General features: G+C 40.3%; 1 protein-coding gene across 2 annotated transcripts in view; it reads left to right on the top strand.

Annotated features, from left to right (window-relative positions):
- Positions 1-436: 436 nt before the first annotated feature.
- KDM3B (lysine demethylase 3B) overlaps positions 437-24,568 on the top strand; it is a 57,004-nt gene continuing 32,872 nt past the window's right edge. Inside the window, exons 1-5 of one of the 2 annotated variants that reach the window (XM_037147530.2) lie at positions 437-698; positions 17,490-17,657; positions 20,119-20,232; positions 21,833-21,938; positions 23,588-23,712. In XM_037147530.2, the coding sequence (XP_037003425.2) occupies positions 504-698; positions 17,490-17,657; positions 20,119-20,232; positions 21,833-21,938; positions 23,588-23,712 (708 nt within the window). In that variant the 5' untranslated portion in view covers positions 437-503. The remainder of the gene's footprint in view (positions 699-17,489; positions 17,658-20,118; positions 20,233-21,832; positions 21,939-23,587; positions 23,713-24,568) is intronic. The other variant, XM_053666483.1, reaches the window with a different exon arrangement.

Genomic DNA, 24,568 nt, shown 5'->3' with positions numbered 1-24,568 from the left:
GCTAACTTCTCAGCTCAAAACATTCACTCTCTAGGTACCTTGCCCCTCAGCTCCCCACCCCAGTAAGTTTTAGTATCCAAGGATGGTAAGCTAAAGCCTTCAAAGATAGGGGACCCCCAGAAGGAAGTTTGGGACTAGGATGGTGCCCTGGAGGACTGCAGGACCCGCCCAGTTCCCCACCCCTGCCAAAACTGCAATTCCCCTCCTTGACGCGGGGGGCACTGCAGGCCCCGGGGAGGTTGGGGCGGAGCGCTCCGAGGGGCCCGAAGCTGCCACTCCGCTCCGGAGCGCGGGGGGCGCTGTGCTGGGGCCAGGGCTGCAGATCCGCTCCCGGCCACCGGGGGCGCTGCGCGGCGCCGGTGGTTGGTGGTGGCTGTTGGGGGGGTGGGGGGGAGCCGCGGCCGCGGGTGGTGCGGAGGGAGGCCTTGCGGGCGGATCGGGCGCTCGGCGGCGAAGGTGGTGGGAGGTGGCGGGCGGGAGCACGGGTCCGGCCGGCCCTGGCGATGGCGGACGCAGCGGCCTCCCCAGTGGGCAAGCGGCTGCTGCTTCTGTTCGCGGACACCGCGGCCTCTGCTCCGGCCTCGGTGCCCGCGGCGGCGGCGGCGGCGGGAGGAGATCCGGGGCCTGTGCTGCGCACTCGGGCCTGGAGGGCCGGCACCGTGCGGGCCATGAGCGGGGCGGTGCCCCAGGACCTAGCGGTGAGTGACGGCCGAGGCGGGCACTCGAGGCCCGGGCTGCGGGGCCTGCGGGCGGCCTCCCCGGGGGCCTTTGTGAGGGGGCGGTGAGGTGGGGGTGACCCAGTTCCGCGCCCCCAGATCTCCTCAGCGCCCCCCACCGGCTCCTCTGCACCCCGAGTTCTGGCCGGCATGGCTTCCGCGTCGGGGTGCGCGCCCCGGTTTCCCCCGGGGGGGTGGCCAGGACGCCAGAAGCTGCTGCCTCCACCCGGCAGGCCCCGCCTCCTGAACGACCCTTTTTCAGTCCCCCCCCCAAAAAAAACACTCCTTCGGACTTGGCTCTCGAACCCTGGGCCCCAGGGCTCCTCAGAGTTTGGCTGGTGCAGCCGCTGCCCCCTGGAAGACGCGGACCTGTAATCCCCAGCCTCTCCCTGGAGACCTGCGCCCTGTTCCTTTCCTCCCGCAGCCCCGAGCGGGGCGGGAATGTGGGCAGTGGTGAGCTGCACAGCGGCTGCAGTTGGAGCTGTTCGGGGCTTTTTTTAATCTGGCAGTTACTTCCTCCTTGTCTGAGCCTGGCGGTGTCCAGAACTGCCAGCTCTCGGGACTCTGTCGGGCCGCGCTCTCTCTGCCCTTGTGGGTGACAGGAGATGCAGTTGTGACCGTTTTTGATAACTTTGAGATCTCTTAGCAGCTGAATGGTGGTTCTTTTTTGCTTTCAGCTCGTCTACTCCCTCAGCCTTGGGAGAGGTTTTGTTTTGAAACTTTGCGTTGGGGCATAGTCGGTTGTGAATACTTGCTTTGGTGTATTTTGTGATTTTAAAGTTGTCCCGTCATAGAATTTAACTAGCATTTAGGACCATGATGTGCTGTTTTTGTTCTGTGATGGCAAAAATACTGTCTTTGAGCTTTGGCAAGCCTCTTGAGTTCCTCATTCTGATAGCGGCCCCAGTTTCTCTGTTGAGATAAGGCTATGAAAAATAGGATTCTTTCGGAATGTAATAGATCAGCAGGTAGAAGGTAAGTTTTTTTGGTGAATTTGCTTCTGCAGATTTTATTCACTCTGAAGGCGGAAGCGATTCTTGAGATTTAATAGTAATATTGTAGGTTTCTGTTATTTTTCTATTCATCAGCTATGTCACCCTCCCCCCGCCCCGCAATGTGCAAGCTTTATGGTTTGATTTGTGTCCCCTTTAGGCTTTGCTTCTGCTGTATGAGTTCATTTGCTTTGATCTTTCTCCATGCTACCTAAGAAAAGGCTGCTTGGACGTTTATGAGGCTTCAGTGAAGCAGATTTGGAAAAGAGTGTCAGGAATATGAGGATGTGAGGTTGATGTTCAAGGAGATTTACATTTAAATTCCTCTGTGCTTTCTTGAGAAGATTGCTTTCTAGGTTGAGATAGGGGAGAGCTGTCCTTCTCAGATCCAGTAATTTACCCCTTTGAATGCAAAACATACTTAAGATCCACCATTGTATGCAAACTTTGACCAGAGGCCTAGCTTTTCATTCTGAATTTTACATTCTAGTTGTTTCCTCCATTACACGAATTGCTAATGAGTTCTGCACCTGAAATGGCTACCCATTCACTTTGTTGTTTGCTGGGCTCCCTATGGCAGAGGTTTGTGAAACTCACTGAGATGCTAGACGCCTGGTAAACTAAGTACTGAATAATTTTACTCTTGGGCCCATGGAATTCATTTCTCAAACCAAGTAAAAAGTTTCAGTGATTCTTAGATATTGAAGTCTTGCATGGAGGTTTATGCATATAGAAGCAAAGGCAAATTTGGGTTTTGAGAATGCACTATGCTTGTATGTATAGCAAGGGACTTGAGAACACAGCCGCAACAAAACCTAGAGCCTTTAGAAATTTTCACCAGCTTGCAAAATTGCCCAAGAATTGCTGTTGCTGTGATGAGGTTCTGTTAATGACAATGACTAGTATAGGATCAGAACTGGCTGCTTATTCCATTTTTCATTAAAGAGCTTTCCTTTGGACCTTAGACATGTGGGCCTTTCCAGTTTGCACCACACACCGTAGTAAACACAACTGTCTTCCAATCAAAAGTGTTCTTCCTGTACTCAAGGGTGGAGTTTGCAAGCAGCTGGCCTGTGATTGGGCAGATCTTCTTTCAGTTATGTTTAAGATGTTTTCAGGCATGCTTGGTTTTGAGTAATGCATAGCAGGGCGCCCCCTGTTAAGGATGAGTAATTGAGGGTTGGATGAATGAGTTTTTGAAGGGATTGAAAATACTTCTCAATATTAAGTTTCATATAGGCCTGACCCATTTAATAAACACATTTTTTGGAAAACAGTACCAAAGCCGTGTGCTACCTTAAAATGAAATTTGAAGAAAAGGGAAGTCAGGATCCTGTTTGATTGGGAGTTTTGTTGATAAGGCTTTAATAGGTGAGCATCTTCATCATCAAAGCCATGCTGACAACTGCTAAGATTTTTAGATTAAGTAAGAAAACAGCTGTCCCCATGGAAGAGTAGCTTTCTTTATATTTCAAAATAAGCCTGTTTTTTTTTTTGGTAAGTCTTGTTGCAAAATTAGTTTAACATGTGTTTCACTCTTCTAACTTAGTGTCCTCTTTGTGTTCCTAAATCATTATTGGTTCATATAAGTTGCATAGACCTTGGGACCTTCACAGATGTTGGTATGGTTAATTTTTTTTAAAGAGACCAAAAGAAGTGGATTTTCCTTTTATTGTTATAAAAGCAAAACTTACATTTTGCGAAATGTCAGCCAAAAGTATACCAGGAAAAGACAGTGGTAATCATCCTTAACCAGCTCCCACGTACCAAAGAAGGCTTTGCTCGTCTTTCTTTCTTTCTTTCTTTCTTTCTTTCTTTCTTTCTTTCTTTCTTTCTTTCTTTCTTTCTTTCTTTCTTTCTTTCTAAGATTTTATTTATTTATTTTTAGAGAGAAGGGAAGGAGAAAGAGAGGGAGAGAAACATCAATGTGTGGTTGCCTCTCACGTGCACCCCACTGGGGATGTAGCCTGCAACCCAGGCACGTGCCCTGACTGGGAATCAAACTGGTGACCCTTTGGTTCCCAGCTCGCGCTCAATTCACTGAGCTATACCAGCCCGGGCCATCTTTCTTAATACTAGTACAAAAAATATAAAAATATTCAGGGTTGTTTTTGTTTTTGTTTTTTAAGCAAATGGCATACTGCACACTACCTACAGCCTGCTCATTTTCTTTTTTCCATTTAACATTGCGTCATACGCATCAGTACCTGTAGACCTTACTCATCTTTAATTTAGGTAACTACATTATATTCCATAACATGGCTGTGCCATAATTTATTCAGTTCTTACCCCCTTACAATGGATAGTCAAGTTATTTAAATTTTTTGGCACTACACACAGTGATGTGATTAATATACTTGTACATATCTTTTTATGTAATCATGTTTTTTTGTTTCTGTAGTTCAGCCATCCAGGAGTAGGATTGTTAGGTTAGGGAATATACGAGTTGCGTGTATGTGTTTTTTATTAGGAAATGCCAGGTTATTTTTCAATAAGATTATAGTATTTCATGCTCACACCAGCAGGGAATGCATGCAATGACTGTGTCCCCTAACCTTTGCTATCACTGGTGTCTTCATCTCTGTTGTTTTTGGCAATCTGATGGGTGAAAAATACCATATTTTGCTATCTATAATGCGCACAAAAACATGGGTGTGCATTGTACATGGGATTATTATTCCCATTGTTATGCCCATGGTATGTAATCATTATACTCATGTACAATGTGCACCCTTGTTTTTCCCTAAAAAATTTGGTGAAAAAAGTGTGCATGATACAGCAAAATATGGTAATATCTAGCCTTTTTATGATTACTAGCATTTTTTATGTTTATTGGCCTTTTACACTTTTTTTATGAGTTATTTATACCTGTCTTTTGTCCATTTGAAAAAATGAGAGTTGTCTTATCACTGTCTACAACTTCTGTGTGTATTTGTGATATTAACCCCTTTGCCTGTGAAGTGTATTGCAATTATTTTCTCTCATTTGTCTTTTGACTTTGTATGGGTTGCTTTGCCACAGGAAAAAGAAATTTTTTAAAAATTTTATTTATTTATCTTTAGAAGGGAAGAGAAGGAAAGAAATATCAATGTATGGTTGCTTCTGGTGCATTCCCTGCTGGGAACTGGCCCCTGCTGGGAACTGGCCTGCAACCCAGGCATGTGCCCTGATGGGGAATCGAACCACAATCTTTTGGTTCGCAGGCCCGTGCTCAATCCACTGAGCTACACACCAGCCAGGGCAGAAATTTTTTAAAAATCATCATTCTTAGTGGCTTCTGGGTTTGCTTGCTTGGGAAGAGCTCCCCCTCCCCCTTCTTGAGCCTATATAAATATTCTTCTTCAAGTTTTCTTTCTAATATTTTCATGTATTTATTTTTACCTTTAGATCTTTGGTCCATATACAGTTTTATAAGTGACACATGGAAGGGGTTCTAACTTTTTTCCTACAGTGGAACCAATTATGGCAGCACCAGTTTTATTAAATAAACTATCCTTTAATTCTTTATGGCAGAATTAAATGATGCTTTTGGTAGCGTTGATTTGTTCTGAATGTTTATCTTTGCTATCTCAGCTATCCAGAACTTGCAAGAAGAGTAAAAGCATATCGGCCTTATTTTTTATTTTCTAATCTTTCATTTTTATCTGGAAGAAAAGTGGACTCTAAAATATTCCGTTCCTTTGATCCGAGATAATGTAGTAATTATAGCAGTGTTGAGCTAGTGCCATGTTTCTTCTACCTGGGAGTCTTCCAAGAGGAGGAGTGAAAGCATATCCGCCTTATTTTTATTTATTTATTTATTTTTGCCTCATCCTCCAGCCTTTCCTCTTTGTCTCAGCTTAGGTGGCCTTTCCAATAAATACCTCTCTACTTTATTTCTAGCTATCTCATAACTATAGTCAGGTCCAGGATAGTACGTTTGCAGTGTGCAACCCGCTAGTATTTCTTCTCAACCTGTGTTCAAACAGAGCTTCAGCCCTAATTGAAATGGCAGTTTATGGCTTTTAGTAATTATCTTTAAATGTCCTTTTCTTGCCTATAACTCCAAAAGTTAAATATCTGAGTGATATCTGATGATATGCTGTTTATTAAAGTAAATAGAATATGTTTTTGTGGATCAGTGTATGATTTAGTGAACTTTAAATAAAATGAGATTTTACAAAGGAATATTCAACATTTAAGTCTGAACTCCCCTAAGCACACTTTTCATCTTAACTCTCTTATAGCAAGGGGGTCTGTTTTGAAACACTGAGACGCTATTGAGTTTTTCAGGCACTGAAGTGCTTTGTACAGTTTTTTTATTTGTTTTATATATGTGTATGTAATTTCTTAATAGGTCTTTGCTATTTGTTTTTATTTGTCTTTACATTCTATTTGTTTCACACATTATACCTTGGTCATTTTGTCCAGTGTCCTGTTCTCTCCCTTTAAGATCTGACACAATCAGATCTCTTCTCGTAATTACCCATTTGTTTCTAAGAGTTTTGCTTCACTAACTCCCCACCTGCCAAGGGTGGTTCTCATCCCCAACTAGTTCTGGTTGATTTAGTTTCCCCTCCTAAATGGTGGGTAAGTAACATGGCGTTTTCTGTTAGTGATTTTCTCCACAACAGCTGGGGTGGGCTCCTGTAGGCTTTGCTTCCTCCAGGCCTGGGGGCTACAACACCTGTTGCTGCTTCTCAGTTTTCCACTGCCTTTGACAGGTTGGTGGTTTTTAAACTCCCCTCCCCCACTCCACTATCCCTACTGCCAGAGTGTCTTTTACCCTCATCAATTGATGGGTAAAACCTTCTCTATTTGTTTAGTAGTAACTCCTATAGTGTGACCTGTTGGTTTTGCAATGACAGAAATTCGTTTTTATGTGTGTCTTCAGGGGTAATCAGGCCCTAGGGGACTGAGTCTCACTAACCAAAGTCTCTGGAGACTGATTTGTAAGTCCAGGAGTAAGGTTATTAATTTGCAGAGGGAAATATACCTATCCAGAGATGCCCCCTGCTGGTCTACTCAAGAGACCAAATTACAGATAAGAAGGATCCTCGGTATGCAAAGAAATCAGGCAAGGAAAATTGGGTGTTGCCAAAAGAATATTTATAGGAAGCAGCCCTGATTTGGTGATCCTCCACTTTTAGTACTTTCATGTTGCCATTGCTTCGTTCCCACTTTTCCGTTTGCTTTTAATGTTGTCATCCTTCGAAATCCTATAAAGAGAAAGGAGAGCCTGTGTATTCTAGTTTCTACCATTTCTGTAAAACCTTTCTGAATTCACACTATGTCATTCTTTTTCTCTTTGCTCCTGGAACATTTTGTGGATATTTCTTTTGGAATTTATCTGATTTTTAAAAATATTTTAAAATTTATTTTTAGTGAGAGGGGAAGGGACAGAGAAAGAGAAGGAGGGAAAACATCAGTTGGTTGCATCTCACAGTCCCCCAACCTGGGGCCTGACCCACAACCCAGGCATGTGCCCACCCTTGTGTTGTGACTGGGAATTGAACCTGCAGCCTCTGGCTTCACAGGGTGGTGCTCAATCCACTGAGCACACCAGCCAAGGCCTTATCTATCTTCTTATGTAATAGATAGATAACACGATACTTAACTTATTTCTCTTACAAGATTGTAAGTCATCAAAAGCAAGAAGCACATGCATTTTTCTATTATTATTTTAAAAGGCCATCTCTGCCCTGGCTGGTGTGGCTCAGTGGGTTGAGTGACAGCCTGTGAGCCAGTCTGTCACTGAGTCTGTCACTCATAAGGTCAGTGGTTCGATTTCCAGTCAGGACACATGCCTGGGTTGTGGGTCAGGACCCCAGCTGGGGGTGCATGAGAGGCAACCACACATTGATGTTTCTTTCCCTCTCTTTTTCCCTCCCTTCTCCTCTCTAAAAATAAATAATTTTAAAAAATTAAAAAGTTTTAAAAGGCCATCTCTGACCACCCTGTCTTAAAAAATAAAATATTTAGAAGCAAGTATTATGTTGTTAATTTTCACTTCTGATTTATTATGAAATTTCTACTCTATTGCTCCCTCTTATAAGGTATTTATGATTGATCTTCAAGCTTTTTTCTTTTATATACTTTTATTAATAGAGACTCACTGCTATTTTTTTGTGTCTTGACATTATTGGAATCATAATCCAAGATATATTGTCCACTGGTTTTTGTTATTATATTTAGGTTGCTAAATTAGAAGCACTAGATGTTTTGTTTTTCTGATTCTTGAGTAATGCATGCTAATTATACAAAGTGTAGAAATTATTTTAAGAAAAAAATAGTTTCTGTAGTGTCACAGCTCATTAGAAACTGCTCTCTACATTTGGAACATAATCTACTAATCTGTTTTTAGAATTGTTAAGAGGTGAATACTGTATTTTCCCATCTAAGTATTAACCAGGCCTGACCCTGCTTAGCTTCCGAGATCAGAGGAGATCAGGTGCATTCAGGGTGGTATGGCCGTAGACTGAATACTCTATTTTCAATTTTGAGTTTTGCTTTTTTGCTTAATATGGCAATTATTTTCCTGTATCACTAAAAGCTTGTATTATAGGTGATTTTAATTTTTTGGTTTTTTAAAAAATTTTCCACAGGTAACATGTATTGCTTTCATAGCTAAAAATAAAATAATAAGTGCTCTAACAAAATCTTATAATTTAAAAAAACATTATACTGAGCCCTGGCTGGTGTGGCTCAGTGGATTGAGCACAGGCCTGTGAAGCAAAGGGTCACCAGTTCCATTCCCAGTCAGGGCACATGCCTGGGTTGCAGGCCAGGTCCCCAGTAGGGGACACATGAGAGGCAACCACACATTGATGTTTCTCTTTCAGTTTTTCTCCTTTCCTTCCCCTCTCTCTAAAAATAAATCATTAATCTAAAAAATAAATCAATAAAGTATTTTTAAAAAATACTTTATTTTTAGAGAGAGGGGAAGGGAGGAAGAAAGAGAGGGAGAGAAACATTAATGCATAGTTGTCTCTTGAGCACCCCCTGCTAGGGACCTGGCCCACAACCCAGGCATGTGCCCCGACTGGGAATTGAACCGGTGACCTTATGTTTCACAGGCTGTTGCTCAGCCCACTGAGCCACACCAGCCAGGGCAAAATAATTTTTATTGGCTGGATAATATATTTAACTGTTCCGTTTCAATATCCATTGCTTTGAATATTGAAATTGTTGCAGAGTTTAGGCTATATCAGTAATTCTCTGATGAACATTTTTGTGAATAAAGTCTTTTCTATGTTTAGGATTATTTCCTGGAGTTAATGCAGCATTGGTATTATGGAGACATATACATATATTTAAGTTTCTCAATATGGCAATAGCAATTTTTTTCTTTTTTAAAGTCATACCAACCTATAGCCTGATCTAGTATGAGTTTGCTTAAGAAATGCATGCTTATCAGGAGCCACATGGTCTGCTAGGCATTTTGTGCTTTTATTGAATTTAATCCTGTGACAATCCTTTGAGGTACTTAAACTGTGTCCCTATTTATAGGAAAGGAAGTGAGGCTCACAGAGGCTAAAGTCACTTGCTCCTGGCTACATGCTAAGAAATAGGGAGGTTGGGGTGCAAATCCAGTTCTTTGTGATTCCACAGCCGCTGAAATCAGAGTATATGCTCGAGTTTTTATTCATGTTATCCCTGTGCTATTCAGGTACTTAACTTTAGTTTATTCAGGTTGTTAGAAAGAAAAAATTGGGGATAATTGTTAGAAAGCTGTCTGTTTTTTGCTTCTCTAAATGTACTGTAGTGAAGATGCAACTCTCAGAAAGCTATCTCTTGATTAAGAAACCATGGAAAATTATATTTTATTTGAAAACAGCACTATTCTAGACATGCATTTATTCCACCCCTTGGCTGTCAAGATATCCTAGTTTTAGAAAATTATTTGTAACAGAATTTGTCTTTTGTTTAGAATATAGGTAGGAAAATTGGAAGAGAAAATTTAAGAACCTTGGGAGTTAGTCTTCGTTTCCAGTACCCTCACAAAATCACCACCATATCAAGTTATTTTTTTATCTCTAACTTTTAAAATATACTTTGCTTTCCCCTTCATGTAGTCTTAGTGATTTAGGTCTTTTTCATCTTTCCTGGGCTATCATTGCTTTGTAATTGGCCTTCTTGTCTTCAGTTTCTTCCCTCTGTGATTTATCTTCCAGCCTGATCCCAAAGTTGATTCTTTCCTTTTTAAAAAGCTTAGTTATAAAAGTAATATATGACTGCATATTTTAAAGGAAAAAGAGAAAGAACACTTACTGATAAAGCTAAAAAAGCATCATGAGACTTCCGCCAAGATGGAGGCATAGGTGGAGACACTGTGCTTTCTCACACAACCAAGTTTAGAGACAACAAAATAGAGGCAACAGAGAACACAGCCAGAACACAGAAAATTGAACTTTTCAGAAGTCTGATAACAACGAATTCTTCAGCCTGACCAGTAAGAGGGTCGAAACCAGCAGCTGGCAGAGCGGGGTTGCACAGGAAAGCTTGGTCAGACGGATTCAGGTGCTCGGATCCCAGGTGTGGGGTTACAATGGGCATACCCAGTGAGTGACCCAGTGAGCGACTGGCAACCCAGCGAGGGCCCAGGGTGGCGGGTTGACTGTGGTTGCACATTCCTGCGCAGATAGACCAGTGAGGAAGTGGGCAGTGAGACGGGAGGAGCAGGCCCCAGTGGGGGGGGGGGGGAGGCAGCAGAGGCTGCTGCCATTTCCCCCCTCTGACCCCGCCCCCACATACAGCATCACAAACCAGTGACCTGAGCGACCCTGCCCTGGTGAACACCTAAGGCTCTGCTCCTCATACTTAACGGGCCCGAACAGACCAAAAATGGCTCAAGAAGATCTCAAAGCCCCAGAGCCCATAACTCTAAGCGATGAAGAAATAGCAAAACTTTCAGATGCACAGTTCAAAACACTGGTGGTCAGGATGCTCACAGAACTGGTTGATTTTAGTCACAAATTAGAGGAACATATGAAGGCTAAACTAATTGAAATGAAGGGAATTGCACAGGAAACCAAGAGTGATGAAAAGGAAACTGGAACTCAAATCAAGGGAGTGAACCAGAAGGAAGGAAAAAATGACCAAACAGGAAAATATGAAGAAACAATTCAAAAAAATGAGGAGAGACTTAGAAACTTCCGGGACATCTTTAAACGCTCCAACATCTGAATTATAGGGGTACCAGAAGGGGGGAAAAAACAGCCACTAGTGGAAAACTTATTTGAACAAATAATAAAGGAGAACTTCCCCAGTCTGGCAAAGGCAATAGACTTCCAGGAAATCCAGGAAGCTCAGAGAGTCCCAAAGAAGTTGGACCCAAGAAGAAACATACCAAGGCACAGCATAATTACATTAGCCAAGATTAAAATGAAGGAGAGAATCCTAGAAGCAGCAAGAGCTAAGGGGACAGTCACCTACAAAGGAGTTCCTATCAGACTGTCAGCGGATTTATCAAAAGAGACCTTACAGGCAAGAAGGGGCTGGAAAGAGGTATTCCAAGTCATGAAATCCAAAAACCTACAACCAAGATTGCTCTATCCAGCAAAACTTTCATTTAGAATGGAAGGACAGATAAAGTGCTTCTCAGATAAGATCAAATTCAAGGAGTTCATCATCACCAAGCCCTTATTATATGAAATGCTAAAGGGACTTATCTAAGAAAAAGAAGATAAAAAAGATGAACAGTGAAAGGACAGCAAACTCACAGATATTAACAGCCACACCTAAAACAAAAGCAAACTAAGAGGACAGCTAGATCAGTAGCAGAACCATAGAAATGAAGATCTCATGGAGGGTTAGCAACAGGGGAGTGGAAGAAGGAGAAGGGGGGAGAAGGTACAGAAAATAAGTAGCATAGATGGTAGGTAGAAAATAGATAGGGGAGGGCAAGAATAGAGGGGAAATATAGAATTTAAAGAACTTGAGACACATGGTCATAAACTAAAGGGGGGGAATGGTGGGTGTGGGGGGTACAGGGTGGAGGGGAATGAAGGGGGGAATAGAACAATTGTAATGGCATAATCAATAAAATAAAAATAATTTTAAAAAGCATCATCAGTTGGTGAATTGGCACCAACTGATGGTTGTTGGTGCCAATTCAACACCAACAGGAATCCACAATGTGGGATGCCATGAAGAAGGAAATTCATTCTGTGCAAAATAGCTGTTGTGATACGGCCTGGCTGTACAGCCCCTTACTTTGGTGTTTCAGCTCAGCCAGGGGCAGCCTTTGGTGGAAAGAGAAATTGCATTATCTAAGCCAGAGGGGAGCTGGCTTATATGGACTGGAGTTCGTTTCCCTGGTGCCTCCAAATCCTCAGTTTGGTCCAAAAGGCACTATCCTGATTGGTCATAATAAAGCTGCTCAGATTGGTTAGAGTTGCACAGCTCTGACTGAATGGGGAAAGCTGAGGTCCTTCTGGTTGAAATAGATTCTAGGAACTCCTTTTGAAAGGCCAGCTCAGGTGGCATAAACACAGTCCAGGCAGGCAGTTCAGCATAGACTTCTCCGTGAGGTGCAGGTTGTTTGAGAGGTTCCTGTGCAGAAATGGCTGCTATGCAGTTTTAAGAAATGTGAGCCCAGTCAGCCACTGGGAGCCCTTCTTAATAAGTGTCTTCCCCTCATCCCCTACTCAGGGTTCACACCCTCCTATCCCAAGCTTCCTCCCTTTTTTCACATTAGTCTTTTAGATATACCTCATTTTTAAAAACTTCTCTATATCACTCCATACTATGATTAAAGTACGGTTAGCTTTTCACCTAATTATTAAATATATAAACTGTCAGTGGCTCCTCTGAGGCCTGTAGCAAGCAACAGAAACGTGTATCCAGGGACCAGGTTTATGAGACGCAGTTGGGTGACAGAGCAAAAGGTGTAATGGGCATTCACAGCTGGGGGGTTTAGACACTGTAAAGATGCACATTAAAAATAAATCAGAAGGTTCCCCTGTGCATTTAAAAGGCACCACTTGAATTTAATAAACTTCTCAAGAAGAAACCTGTGCTGCTTTGACTTGTAGTTTGGTTAAAAAATAGTGTTGCCTTGGCTGGGTTGCTCAGTTGGATAGAGCAGGGCCCTGATAGGCCAAGGTTGTAGGTTTGATCCCTGGTCAGGGCACATGCAAGAAGCAACCAATGAATACATAAATAAGTGGAGCAGCAAATCGATGTTTCTGTTTCTCTCTCTCTCAAATCAAAAAGTTTTTTTTAAAAGATCAAAAACATTATGCTGGCTTAACAAGATACCTTTGCTACTAGGTTTTAATTTATTATCTTTTTAACATGCCCATCAAAGCTCTCTACAGCTTACTCTCCCCCTCCTCTTAGTGCACTCAGTCTTTTATGTTTCTCTGCTTTTGCACCTGCTGGAAAATCTTTACCTTCTCTGCCAGAATAGTGCAGCTTGTCCTTTAAGACTCGGCTTGTGTGCCGCTGTCTCCTCTGTGAAACTTTTCTAGTTTCCCAAGGCATTTGCCTTCTCTAGCCTAACAAAGCATACTCAGATCTTAATTATTGCCTTATTACATAGCTCTGTAAAGATTTCTGTACCTCTCTGTTGACCGTCAAGGGTGTGAGTCCCTCCTGCCAGTGCTACCTTATCCACCTGTTTCTCTCTCTCTCTCTTTTTTTTTAAGAGAGAGAAAGGGAGGGAGAGGGAGAGAAACATCCATGTATCTCTCACTCAGCAACCAGTTGCCTCTTGCACACCCTCAGCTGGGGACCTGGCCCTCAACCCAGGCCTGTGCCCTAATGGTGACCTTTTTGGTTCGCTGCCAGGCACTCAATCCACTGCGCCACACCATCCAGGGCCACTTGATTTTCTTGGTGCTACACACACTATATAGGAGGCATTCTGTTCTTGTTGAGTGGGTGAATAAGATAATTTTATTAACTGTGGTAAGAATGGCCTTAGAACCAGAATCCACACTGATGTTAACCTGATTACATGATAAACATGAAGGCCTATATTCTCAGATTATTGCTACTGGTTTTATCAAATTTAGGGTAACTTATTTGAGTTTTAAAGAATTTTTTTAGTTAGATGTCATTAAAACGAATGAAAATCACATGTAGACCAGAAAGGACTTTTGAAATAAAAGCAAGAGTTTTACTACTAACTCTCCCGAACTACTGAAATATTTTACATCTTGTCCTTGGGTTCTAGCTAGACAGCATGAAGGCTATTTGCTACTTTTACTCTAATAGAAAAAAAATTAAGACTTTCTTAAAAAATCAACTCAAACTGTGTTTAGTCCTGTTCAGACTGTCAGCTTGCCTTGACTCTCTCTGGCTCAATCCAGTTTATAGTCCTCCTGTCCCAAAGCCTGGTCACTGCCATTGTACCAGTTTGCGTTCAATGCACTTTGATGGGAAATGATTCCTACCTTACATGTTCTAACTGCTTCCATTACCCTAGTTGGAGGTGAGGCACAGTTCTAGGGCCAGAAGTAAGCCTCACTGTAGGGAGAACAGGTTTACATCCATCCACCCACATTCCACGCTGTTCACCTGGAGCTGTGGTTTGATCCCAGAACAAACAGGACTGTGGTGGTTGTTAGTTAAACACTTTATTCCTTCTCCTTTGCCCAGGCAGGTTAAGAGATAATTGCCCTTAAATTGGTTGAAATCTGGCTTTCAAATATTTCACCTTGTCCCTGATGTTTTCAGATATGTGATGATGGCTTTCTGAATATTAATTTTTTTAATGTTTAAGTTCTTATGTACAAGAATGCAAATTCTGACAGTTTCGCCACAATGACTGTTTTAGTGTTCTTATATTTGTGTGTTGGTATGACTTAGAATGTTGTGACTCATGTTGATTTTTAAAGAGGTTGGCAGATTGGAACTGTAGCATGGCACTGAGCTGTCAGTCACCATCGAGCCTCAGCCAATAGAGAACTGTCACTCAGGGTCATATTCAGCCTGGGCATTGAACACCCCATGTTCCTTTTCATGGCTTGCAAAGCAGTCAGCCCTTCAGCCATCGCCTGCCTTCTCCTGACATCAGTTGTCTAACTGCCTCACTGTTCTCCTGGGCTCTGGTGCAAAACCGAAGTCATTTAAAAATTTTCCTGGCCCCGGCTGGTGTGACTCAGTTGATTGGAGCATCGTCCCATAACCAGAAGGTTGCTGGTTTGATTCCTGGTCAGGGTATATACCTAGGTTGTGGGTTTGATCCCTGGTCCAGGGGCTATGATCCTGGGGTCTGGGAGTGATATGTCTATCTCACATCAATATTTTTCTCCACCACCCTCCTTTTAAAAAAGCAATTAAATAAAAGTATCTTTGTGTGAAGATTAAACATAATAATAATTTTTTTTTAAGTTTCCTTTTTCCTGCCCTGACTGGCATAACTCAGTGGATTGAATGCCAGCCTGCGAATCAAAGGATCAAGGTTCGATTCCCAGTCAGGGCATGTGCCTGGGTTGCAGGCCAGTTCCAGCAGGGGACGCACTAGAGGCAACCATACATTGATATTTCTCTCCCTTTCTCCTTCCCTTCCCCTCTAAAGATAAATAAATAAAAATTTTAAAAAAGTTTCCTTTTTCCTTATATTCAGCCAGTCATCAATTTTATTGATGGAACTCATGGATTCTCATGAACATAAGTCTGTTTCCTCGAAGCCTCCCTGCTCCCTCTCTAGGTCATGTTAAGGACACTCCCTAGGGGGTTAGGGACAGGTAGAAGAGGGTCAGGAGGGATAGGTGGTTACAGAAGGACACTGGACTGTGGGTGGTGAACACACAACACAATATACAGATGATATATTACAGAATTATACACTTGCAACCTATTTAATTAGCCAATGTAACCCCAATAAACTCAACAAAAATATATTTTTAAAAAAGAAAAATACTTCTTCCTCCCCTCTAATCCATCTATACCTACTGCTAGCTAGCTGAGTTTTCCTAAAACCAACTGCTCTGTTCATATCTTGACCTCCATTTGAACTCTTTCAATGGCAATTGGATTTATACACACACATGCACACACACAGGCAGCTGGATGAAGGCACAATTTTTATCCCAGGACTTGAGATCTTTTCCACTGACCCTAGGTCTGTTTTTGCCTCCACTCCCTCTCCTGCCCCACGGTGTGCTGGAGCTCCTGGCCTCTTAGAACTCGATGGGACTCTTTTGGCCTCAGCCCATATTCGTCCCTCTGTACACTTGATGTGATCTCTCCTGCCTCTGAACGTCTCCCACACTTTATCTATACTTTATTTCTGTTTATTTTATAGCATGTTATTGTCCACATAATGCTTTGTCATGGGTCAGACTGCTTTTGAATCCATTTATTTAATTTTCACAACCAGTTTATGAGGTAAGATGGGTGTGTCTTATCACAAGAGAGGAAACCAAGACTCAGGAGGAAGGAGTGACTTGCTTAAGTTTTGCAGCTAAGACTCAAATCCAAACCTCCTGGAACATAAGCCCCAAGCTTTGTTCATTATGCCACTCTTACCTTCTTGGTGCCTGAGTCTGCTCTGTGCCCTTCGTGCCTGCAGATATTCATGGTTTCCAGTTGAGAGTCTCTGCTGTGGGGATTCTGACATTGTCCTACTTCGCTCATTGTTGCCTTAGGAAACTTAACATGAGAAATTTCTTACAGAGCCAAGCGATTGGAAAAGGCTTGCTTCCCTGAGTAATTGCTTTATGTTTATTTTTGTTTGTTTGTTTGTTTGTTTGTTGTTAGAGCTATGCAGCTGACCTCTCCATTTTCAGACTGGCCTATAAAAAGGAAGCTTAGAGCTAAATATATCACTCAATTATATAACTGTATAGATCCTTATTGCCTGCTCAAGTTTTCCCTTTCACACTTTGATAGTGACTTCGTGGTGTAGTTTACTTGATCCTGGTTTTTTAAATTTATGTTTTATCATTTTATTGCATTGTTTCCCCAAAACTAACAAATTATTTTAAAATGAAGTGGAATATAAATAAATACTCTAGCCCTTCTTCTCTGATCAGTTATTTGAGGCACTGGACATACCTATTCTAAATATTGATGCGTATATCCATATATACTGCTCTTTCTACTGTGTTGAACATGCTCAGAAGTCAGAATTTATATGGAAAAGCCAAACCTAATCATACTACTTATTAGAAAAATGTGGTTTCATTTGACATGAATTACTTTAAAAAAAACTTCAACGTCTACTTAAGCATATCTCAGAAAGTGCGGTGTCTCTTCTGGGCATGCCTTTGCTGGCAGGTACGAAATCACTGCTGGCAGCGGTACTTTACAAATCCAGAACTAGGAAGGCAACTTTTCCCCCCAGTGTTTATCCTTTTGAACCTTGTATCATGTGCACATGTCACCTGTTCAAAAAATTAATGAAACAAGTTCATGGTCATTTTCAGTAGGGGTGTAAAAGATTTCTTTCTACCTGTTAGACTGTGAGTTCCTTGAGACCAAGAAATGTGCTAGATTTCTCTTTGTATTCCTCAGCCTAGCACAGCGCCTTATACATAGTAAGCCCCCAACTAGTGTGCATACGTATGAATTGGAAACTAAAAGTCACGAATTTCAGTCGTTTCACAGCTAAAAATTACTGTGGATAATCATGCCTCCTTCATTCTGTTCCTCCTTTCAGAGTGGGGCTGACCTGGCTCTGAAGTAAGATTGGCTTTTATTAAAATATTCATTAAAGGGACTTAAAGACAAGTTAATAGCATTTTTCCTAGTCAGTTGTTGAAAATGAGGTTTATATTTGTTTATATATAATAGTGTGGGATTTTTCAAGTGTGACCTCCAAACTCCTTAATCTCTTTTTTGCATGCAGATCTTTGTAGAATTTGACGGCTGTAACTGGAAGCAACACTCCTGGGTCAAAGTTCACGCTGAAGAAGTTATTGTGCTTCTGCTGGAAGGCTCTCTAGTATGGGCACCCCGGAAGGACCCAGTCCTCGTCCAGGGCACTCGAGTATCAATTGCACAGTGGCCAGCTCTGGTGAGTGTTTATTGGCTGGGAACATATTCGGAGTTTACTCCTATACTATGAACTATGGTTGAACTCTTTAGAATTCTCCAAACACTGAGATTTGTCCTTAACACACTTAAAAAGAAAAGATTTTATTTAATTATTTTTAGAGAGAGGGGGAAGGAGGGAGAAAGAGAGGGTTTCCCCAAACCCCTTATCAGACTGTGCGCCAGAAACATCAATCAGTTTCTCTCTTGAACCCCCAGCTGGGGACCTGGCCTACAACCCAGGCATGTGCCCTGACCGGGAATCAAACTGGTGACCCTTTCTGTCCTCAGGCTGGCACTCAGTCCACTGAGCCACCAGCTGTCCTTAATCACTTTTATTCTGAAGTTACCAAAGCAAAAATTAGGAGAGATCTTTTCTCCTGTGTTTTCTGAAACTCCTTATATTAGATATTTGATACTTTTTATTTCTAGTAATATTTCTTTTTTAGTCTTTTCTCATAGTAAGGCTATGAAACAGTGTTTGTAATCCTTATTTTTTCCATAGAAAACAGTTTTATTTTTTCCCAGCCATGCCGAGATATGGTTGACTTATAATATTGTATAAGGTTGTGCACACCATGATTCGGTATAAGTATCTAATCTGAAAAGATTATCACAAGGTTCGTTAAGGCATCCATTGACTCACATCGTTACCTTTTTATGTGTGTGTGGTGAGAACTTTTAAGATCTGCGTTCTTTGCCGAGCTAAAGTATACAATATGGTGTTGTTAATTATAGTCACTATGCTTACATTTGGTTCCCAGAACTGACTCATCGTGTAACTGAAGTTTGTACCCTTTGATCACCTTTACCTGTTTCTTCCTCTCCCCGCGCCCCTGGCAACCACCACTGTACTTTCTGTATCTGTGAGTTCAGGGGTTTTTTTTTAGATTCCACATAAAAGTGAAATCATAGTGTTTGTCTTTCTCTCTTTGATTTCTGTTAGCATAATGCCCTGAAGTTTCATCCATGCTGCAAAGAGCAGGATTTTCTTTTTTTATGGCTGAGTAACATTCATGTGCGCACATACACCACATTTTCTTCATTCATCCATCGCTGGACACTTAGGTTGTTTTCGTGTCTTGGCTATTGTAAATAATGCTGTAGTGAACATTGATGTACAGATAACTCTTTGAGATAGTAATTTAATTTCCTTCAGATATATACCAAGAAGTGGGATTGCTGGATGATATGGTAGTTCTATTTTTTAATTTTTGAAGAACCTCCATACTGTTTTCCACAGTAGCCATACCAATAGAGCAGGGGTTCCCTTTTCTCCGCATCTTTGTCAGCACTTGTTACCTTTTGTCTTGATGGGAGCCATTCTGACCGGTTTGAGGTGATGTCTCATTGTGGTTCCCATTAACATTCCCTAATTAGTGATTTTGAGCCCCATTTTGTGTAACTATTAGCCTTTCGTATCTTCTTTGGAAAAATGTTTATTTGGGTGATTTGCTCATTTTTAAATAGGATTATTTGGGTTTTTGCTATTGAGTTATATGAGTTTCATAGCTTTGAATATTAGCCCCTTATCAGACATACAATTACAAATATTTTTCTCCCATTTCTTATGTTGCCTTTTCATTTTGTTGATCATTTGTGTTATGCAGAAGCCTTTTTCGTTCGATGTAGTCCCACTTTTTAATTTTTACTTTTGTTGTTTAGGTTTACAGTTTTAGAGTAGAAAGTTTTGGTTTCTTAAGTCAGACAAAATAGTGCTATAAAATTTAATTCTGAAAGTATCCATCTGTTTGTATCTATACCTTGTTAGCAAAGTAGGCCAGCACTCAATCCACTCAGTCACACCAGCCAGGGCTAAAGATTTTGTTCTTGTTTTTAATCTAGTTCTGTGGCTAACCAAATTAAGTAATGTTCAAAACAAATATTTTTTACCTGGTGATTATACAGCATCATCACTTGCTATACTCTCTTTTTTCATTTGTTTTTAAGGTCACTTTCCAATTCAACTTTTAGAATAAGCTCAGACTCATGGGCCCCTGGGTAACTTTGTAGACTATTTATTTATGAAACAGAAATATGAATGTACTCATGCATATTTATACCAGTGGTTATTTTTAAAATCTCACAAAGATTTTGGGAGTTCTAGAGATGTTAATGGTGTAACTCTTTATTCTGGAAATTTAATGTTAAGTTAGCCCCCTTGAAGCCAGGCAAAAAGATTACTAAGATCCCTGGAAAAAAATAGGAATTTCTCATTCTTCTTTTCCTATTTAACTATAAATAAAAGCTAGTTTGCTTTCTGATTATTTGAGGGGCAGATGCTGGGTTGGGAATGTTTCCAAGGACTTAATGCTTTAGCTTAATCTGTATTTACTGGTGTGAAAAATAATAATAATGGATATTTTCTCTGAAGCTAGAGATTTTGTTGAATTGTTATTTTCTTTTCCAAGTTCTAATCAGTTTCTTGTTATTGTACTTCACAGACTTTCACTCCCCTAGTAGATAAAGTTGGTTTGGGATCTGTGGTTCCAGTAGAATACCTTCTGGATAGAGAGCTTCGTTTCCTGTCAGATGCTAACGGGTTACATCTGTTCCAGGTATTTAATTCTTGCTCTAGTACTAAACTTATTCCTTTCCTTGTTAATTTCTTTGTTGGTTATAAATATGGTGTTTCCCTTTTTCTTTTAGCTTTGAAACAAAGTACTTCCAATAATTCCCTGTATCTTTTACTGTTTTTCTGCTCCCTTGAAAAGTACAATCGGTGACTAAGGCTTTTATCTTCTGCAGACCTTCACCCAACCCTGAAATCACTTAACACTTAAGACCACAATTCTGCGGGTCTCCCCAGAAGAGGTGGCTTCCCGTAGGTGGTTGCTTCTATAACTAGAGCCTGAGGGAACCTGTACTTGTGTCTGCGGCAGGGAGGCTGGGAGTTTGGGCTGATTCTGAGCAACATTAAATATTGAAGAGCTTGGGCATATCTTTAGTTACAAAGAAAAGGGATAAGATAGTAGTTTAAACAAACTAACATCGGAATTAGAGTGTAAGAATTTATGGGTGCTAATATTTTTTATTTCTCATTAGGCTGGCACTCAGTCCACTGAAGTTACCAAAGCAAAAATTGGGAGAGATCTTTTCTCTTGTGTCTTCTGAAGCTTCTTATATTAGATATTTGATAAAAGGGTTGCTCTCTGAAGGTTACAAATTAGGAGGCTTCTAAGAGTTTTGCTGTCTTATTGAGGCAGCTAAGAGGAGTATTTACTTAGCTTCGGGATCAGACCAGATTGGGCACGTTCAGAGTGGTTAGGCCATAGATTAAGAGAAGTATTTTCTAAACTATGTTTTGTGATATGTTAATGATGATTTTGTTAAATTGATTTTAGAGAGAGGAAGGAATAGACAGAGATAGAGAGAAACATCAGCTTGTTCCACTTATTTATGCATTCATTGGTTGATTCTTGTATGTGCCCTGACCAGGTATTGAACCCCCAACCTTGGCATATTAGGATGATGCTCTAACCAACTGAGCTACCCAGCCAGGCTTTAATGATGATTTCTTTGTTGATATCTTTTTTATCCTCAGTAGGCTTCACTCTTATTCATCAACCTTACTTTATTCATCTTTGTAATCCTAGTGCTTATATGGGTGGGCACTTGGTCAGTGTTGGATAAATATCAAAATAAAATGTTTTATGGCTCTTGGCTGGGTACCTCAGTTGGTTAGAGTGTCATCCTGATACCCCAAGGTTGTGGGTTCGATCCCCAGTCAGGATACATACAAGAAGCAACCAATGAATGCATAAATAGGTAGAACTATAAATCGGTCTCTCTCTCTCTCTCTCTCTTTCTCTGTATCCTTCCCCTCCTCTCTCTTTCTTTAAAATCAATTTTAAAAAGATGTTTTGTGATCAAATAAGTTTGAGAAATACTAACCTAAGCAGATTTTTTCTTGTATGTCTTCTCAGAGCTTTAATGTGCTATTGTATATAGAAAGATAGAGTATATAATATTTCTTAAACTTAACTGACCTTAGACATCTTTAATTTTTGCAGAGCTCTCATGAGCCTAGGGTTGCATAGAACATTCTTTGACAAATGATGATGTAAAGCTCCTCAGGGGTATGAGTTTTCTTATCTGGTTCGATGTTACTGTTATTCATTTTAACATTTGGTTGTTTTCTTCTCTTATCTTTACCAGATGGGAACAGATAGCCAAAACCAGATTCTTTTGGAACATGCTGCACTGAGAGAAACAGTTAATGCTTTGATCAGTGACCAAAAGCTACAAGAGATATTCAGCCGAGGTAAGAACAGGTAGTCCTCTCTCCCTGAATTCTGAGTCAAGTGTATGTCAGTGTTGAAAGTGATGGAATGGGGAAGACACGATGCAAATCTAAATATCTGTGCTTGTCCTTTTTGTGTGTGTGTGCGTAGAATCAAGAGTGTCTCCAGTTAGCTGGATCTCTAGACTTTAGAAAAATAGGATCTCGCTCAGACCACTGTTTCCTCTTTGTATTACATTTCATAATACACAGTTTTGTTGTGAGTTTTGTTTTGCTCTTTCTTCATTCCTTAAATATTTATTAAGGATGAACCATGAACTACACAGAATGTTAAGGTACTGGGGATATAACTATGAACTAGAAAATCTGTGCTCTTCTTGAGCTTACTGTCTGTCTATAAGGGTGTCAAGGACCAAAAGCCGTTAACATCAACAAATTATAACAACTTAGAGTACAAGATAAATTCATAAAGGAAGGTATCCACAGACTCAATTCACATTAATATCATGTTATTTTTTTAAGACTGAAAACAAGGAAGAATTATTACCTTTTTCATGTTCAGATACAGTTGCCCAAGATGCTATACAAAGGGCAGACTGTTGCTTCATTTGTCCTTCCCTTCATGCCATACATTCATTCTTCTTCCTTTCTGAACCTTATCACAATCATGGTTTTCAGTGAAATAGTATCCTTGGTTCTCGTCTGTCAAACTAAATGTAAACAGGTAAAGGTAAGAACAGGAACACTGGCCTATTTAGGGAAGAAGAGTATCAGGATAAAAAGATGTTTAATAATCAAGGAAAGGTATGGGGAAGAAGGAATGTGAGAAAAAATTTATAGCAGAAGAAAATTGGACAGAATGAGAGGTGGGGATGTATATCCGTATGTATAGAAAATTAATAAAGCTTAATTATAACTCTGAGAGGTAATTTAAAATAACTAATGATTTAGCTCTATAGTCTCAAGTGTGTAAGATATGCAGGAGAGAGAAACTGTCCTCCTTGGAAGTTCAGATGAAATTGCAGGCTAACATTACCAGTTGAGAAAGGAGTATCTTTGAAATTCTGTGTTTTGTCTACGGCAATACCACCCTGAATGCACCTGACCTCATCTGAAATTCTGTGTTCCTAGGAAAACAGGCGCTTTATTTGTTCAGACTATCATTAGTGCAGAGGTTGGAAACCTCTTAAATTGAACTTTCTACCTACTGTTAACTGAAAGTCAGATAGTAGAGTATAAATGTTATATAGCACTTATATGGTCACTTAACAAAATAGCATACTCAAGTTACTGGCCTCCTGTTTTTTTTATGTTATGTATCAAATCTGAGTATATTTTCATGCTACCTGTAGTTTTTGATTTATTTCTAAGTTTCCTTTCTCTTTCCTGTGTCTAGAATGGGAAGATTGAGATAAGGTAGAATCAGAGGCCTGGGAGGGTCTAAGAAATCTCTGAATAAACTGAATTTACAAAGGTCACTGGGAAAAACTATTTATGTTTTGTTTTTAAATTTCTGAGTATGGTAAATCTGAAAATACTCATTTATTCAACTCTATGCAAGATTGAAATTGCCAGACATTTACACTGTATAGTTTTCCTTCTGCTTTTGGAACCAATTATGAAATGTAGCTTAGCCAAAGAAATTTGATACTGACTGATTTCTCCTTTAGGTCCCTACAGTGTTCAAGGTCACAGGGTCAAAGTATACCAGCCAGAAGGGGAAGTAAGTTGGATCTATGGTGTAGTAAGCCATCAAGATTCCATTACTCGTCTTATGGAGGTGTCTATAACTGAGGTGAGGCTTTGTGTTATTTCATCTAAAGCCCATCCATCCCTTTACGAGAGAGGTGTAGGGTAAGGGAGCACTTCGAGTGTTAGAAATGACCTTGAGAAAGGCTATTCAACTTTCCTAACCTAATTGTTCTCATATGTAAATTAGAATTAACTAGGTAACAGCCCTACCCCACTGATCTCACAGCACTATTGGGAAGTAAGGTAATGTACTTGAAAATGCTTTGAAATCTGTAAAACAATGTACAAATGTGAAGTGGTATTATCATTTTATCATATAAAGCTAAGTAGTAGTTAAAAATTTAGTTAGCATTAGCTTCTATAATATACCACTCTCCCTTAGATACTGGAAAATTGTTTCTAATGAAGTAAATAAAAAAAAAACATAACATATAACGCTACCTAGAGAATTACGTAGGAAAAACACTAGATGAGTGTTTTCAAGCAGACAGATTTGTATTCAATGTCTTTGAACTGGTTTCAGACTTGCCCTTAGCAGTCACATGTATCGATAATACAAACATAAATTATTTTATTTATATATTTGAATTTTTAGAAAAATATTTAATTAACCTTCATTTAAAAAGTTTAAATAATATACATATATAAAGTAAATATTAAGAGCTGCCCCATCCTCCCACAGTGATAACTGCCATTAACATTGGTACATATTACCTATTCTTCTATAACTTACCTTTTTTTACTTAATTGTAAATTAACATCTTTGTGTGTAAAGTACATAATAGACATGTGTCTGTCCTTTTATTTTACTATTTTTATAATCCTCACCCGATGATGTTCATTGATTTGAGAGAGAGAGAGAGAAACATTGATGTGAAAAACATTGATATGGGAAACAT

This window comes from Artibeus jamaicensis, unplaced genomic scaffold (assembly GCF_021234435.1).
Source record: "Artibeus jamaicensis isolate MK-2021 breed Jamaican fruit bat unplaced genomic scaffold, CSHL_Jam_final contig_456, whole genome shotgun sequence".
NCBI lineage: Eukaryota > Metazoa > Chordata > Mammalia > Chiroptera > Phyllostomidae > Artibeus > Artibeus jamaicensis.
Note: the sequence above shows the minus strand (reverse complement) of the source record. Positions and strands in the feature narration are given on the sequence as shown.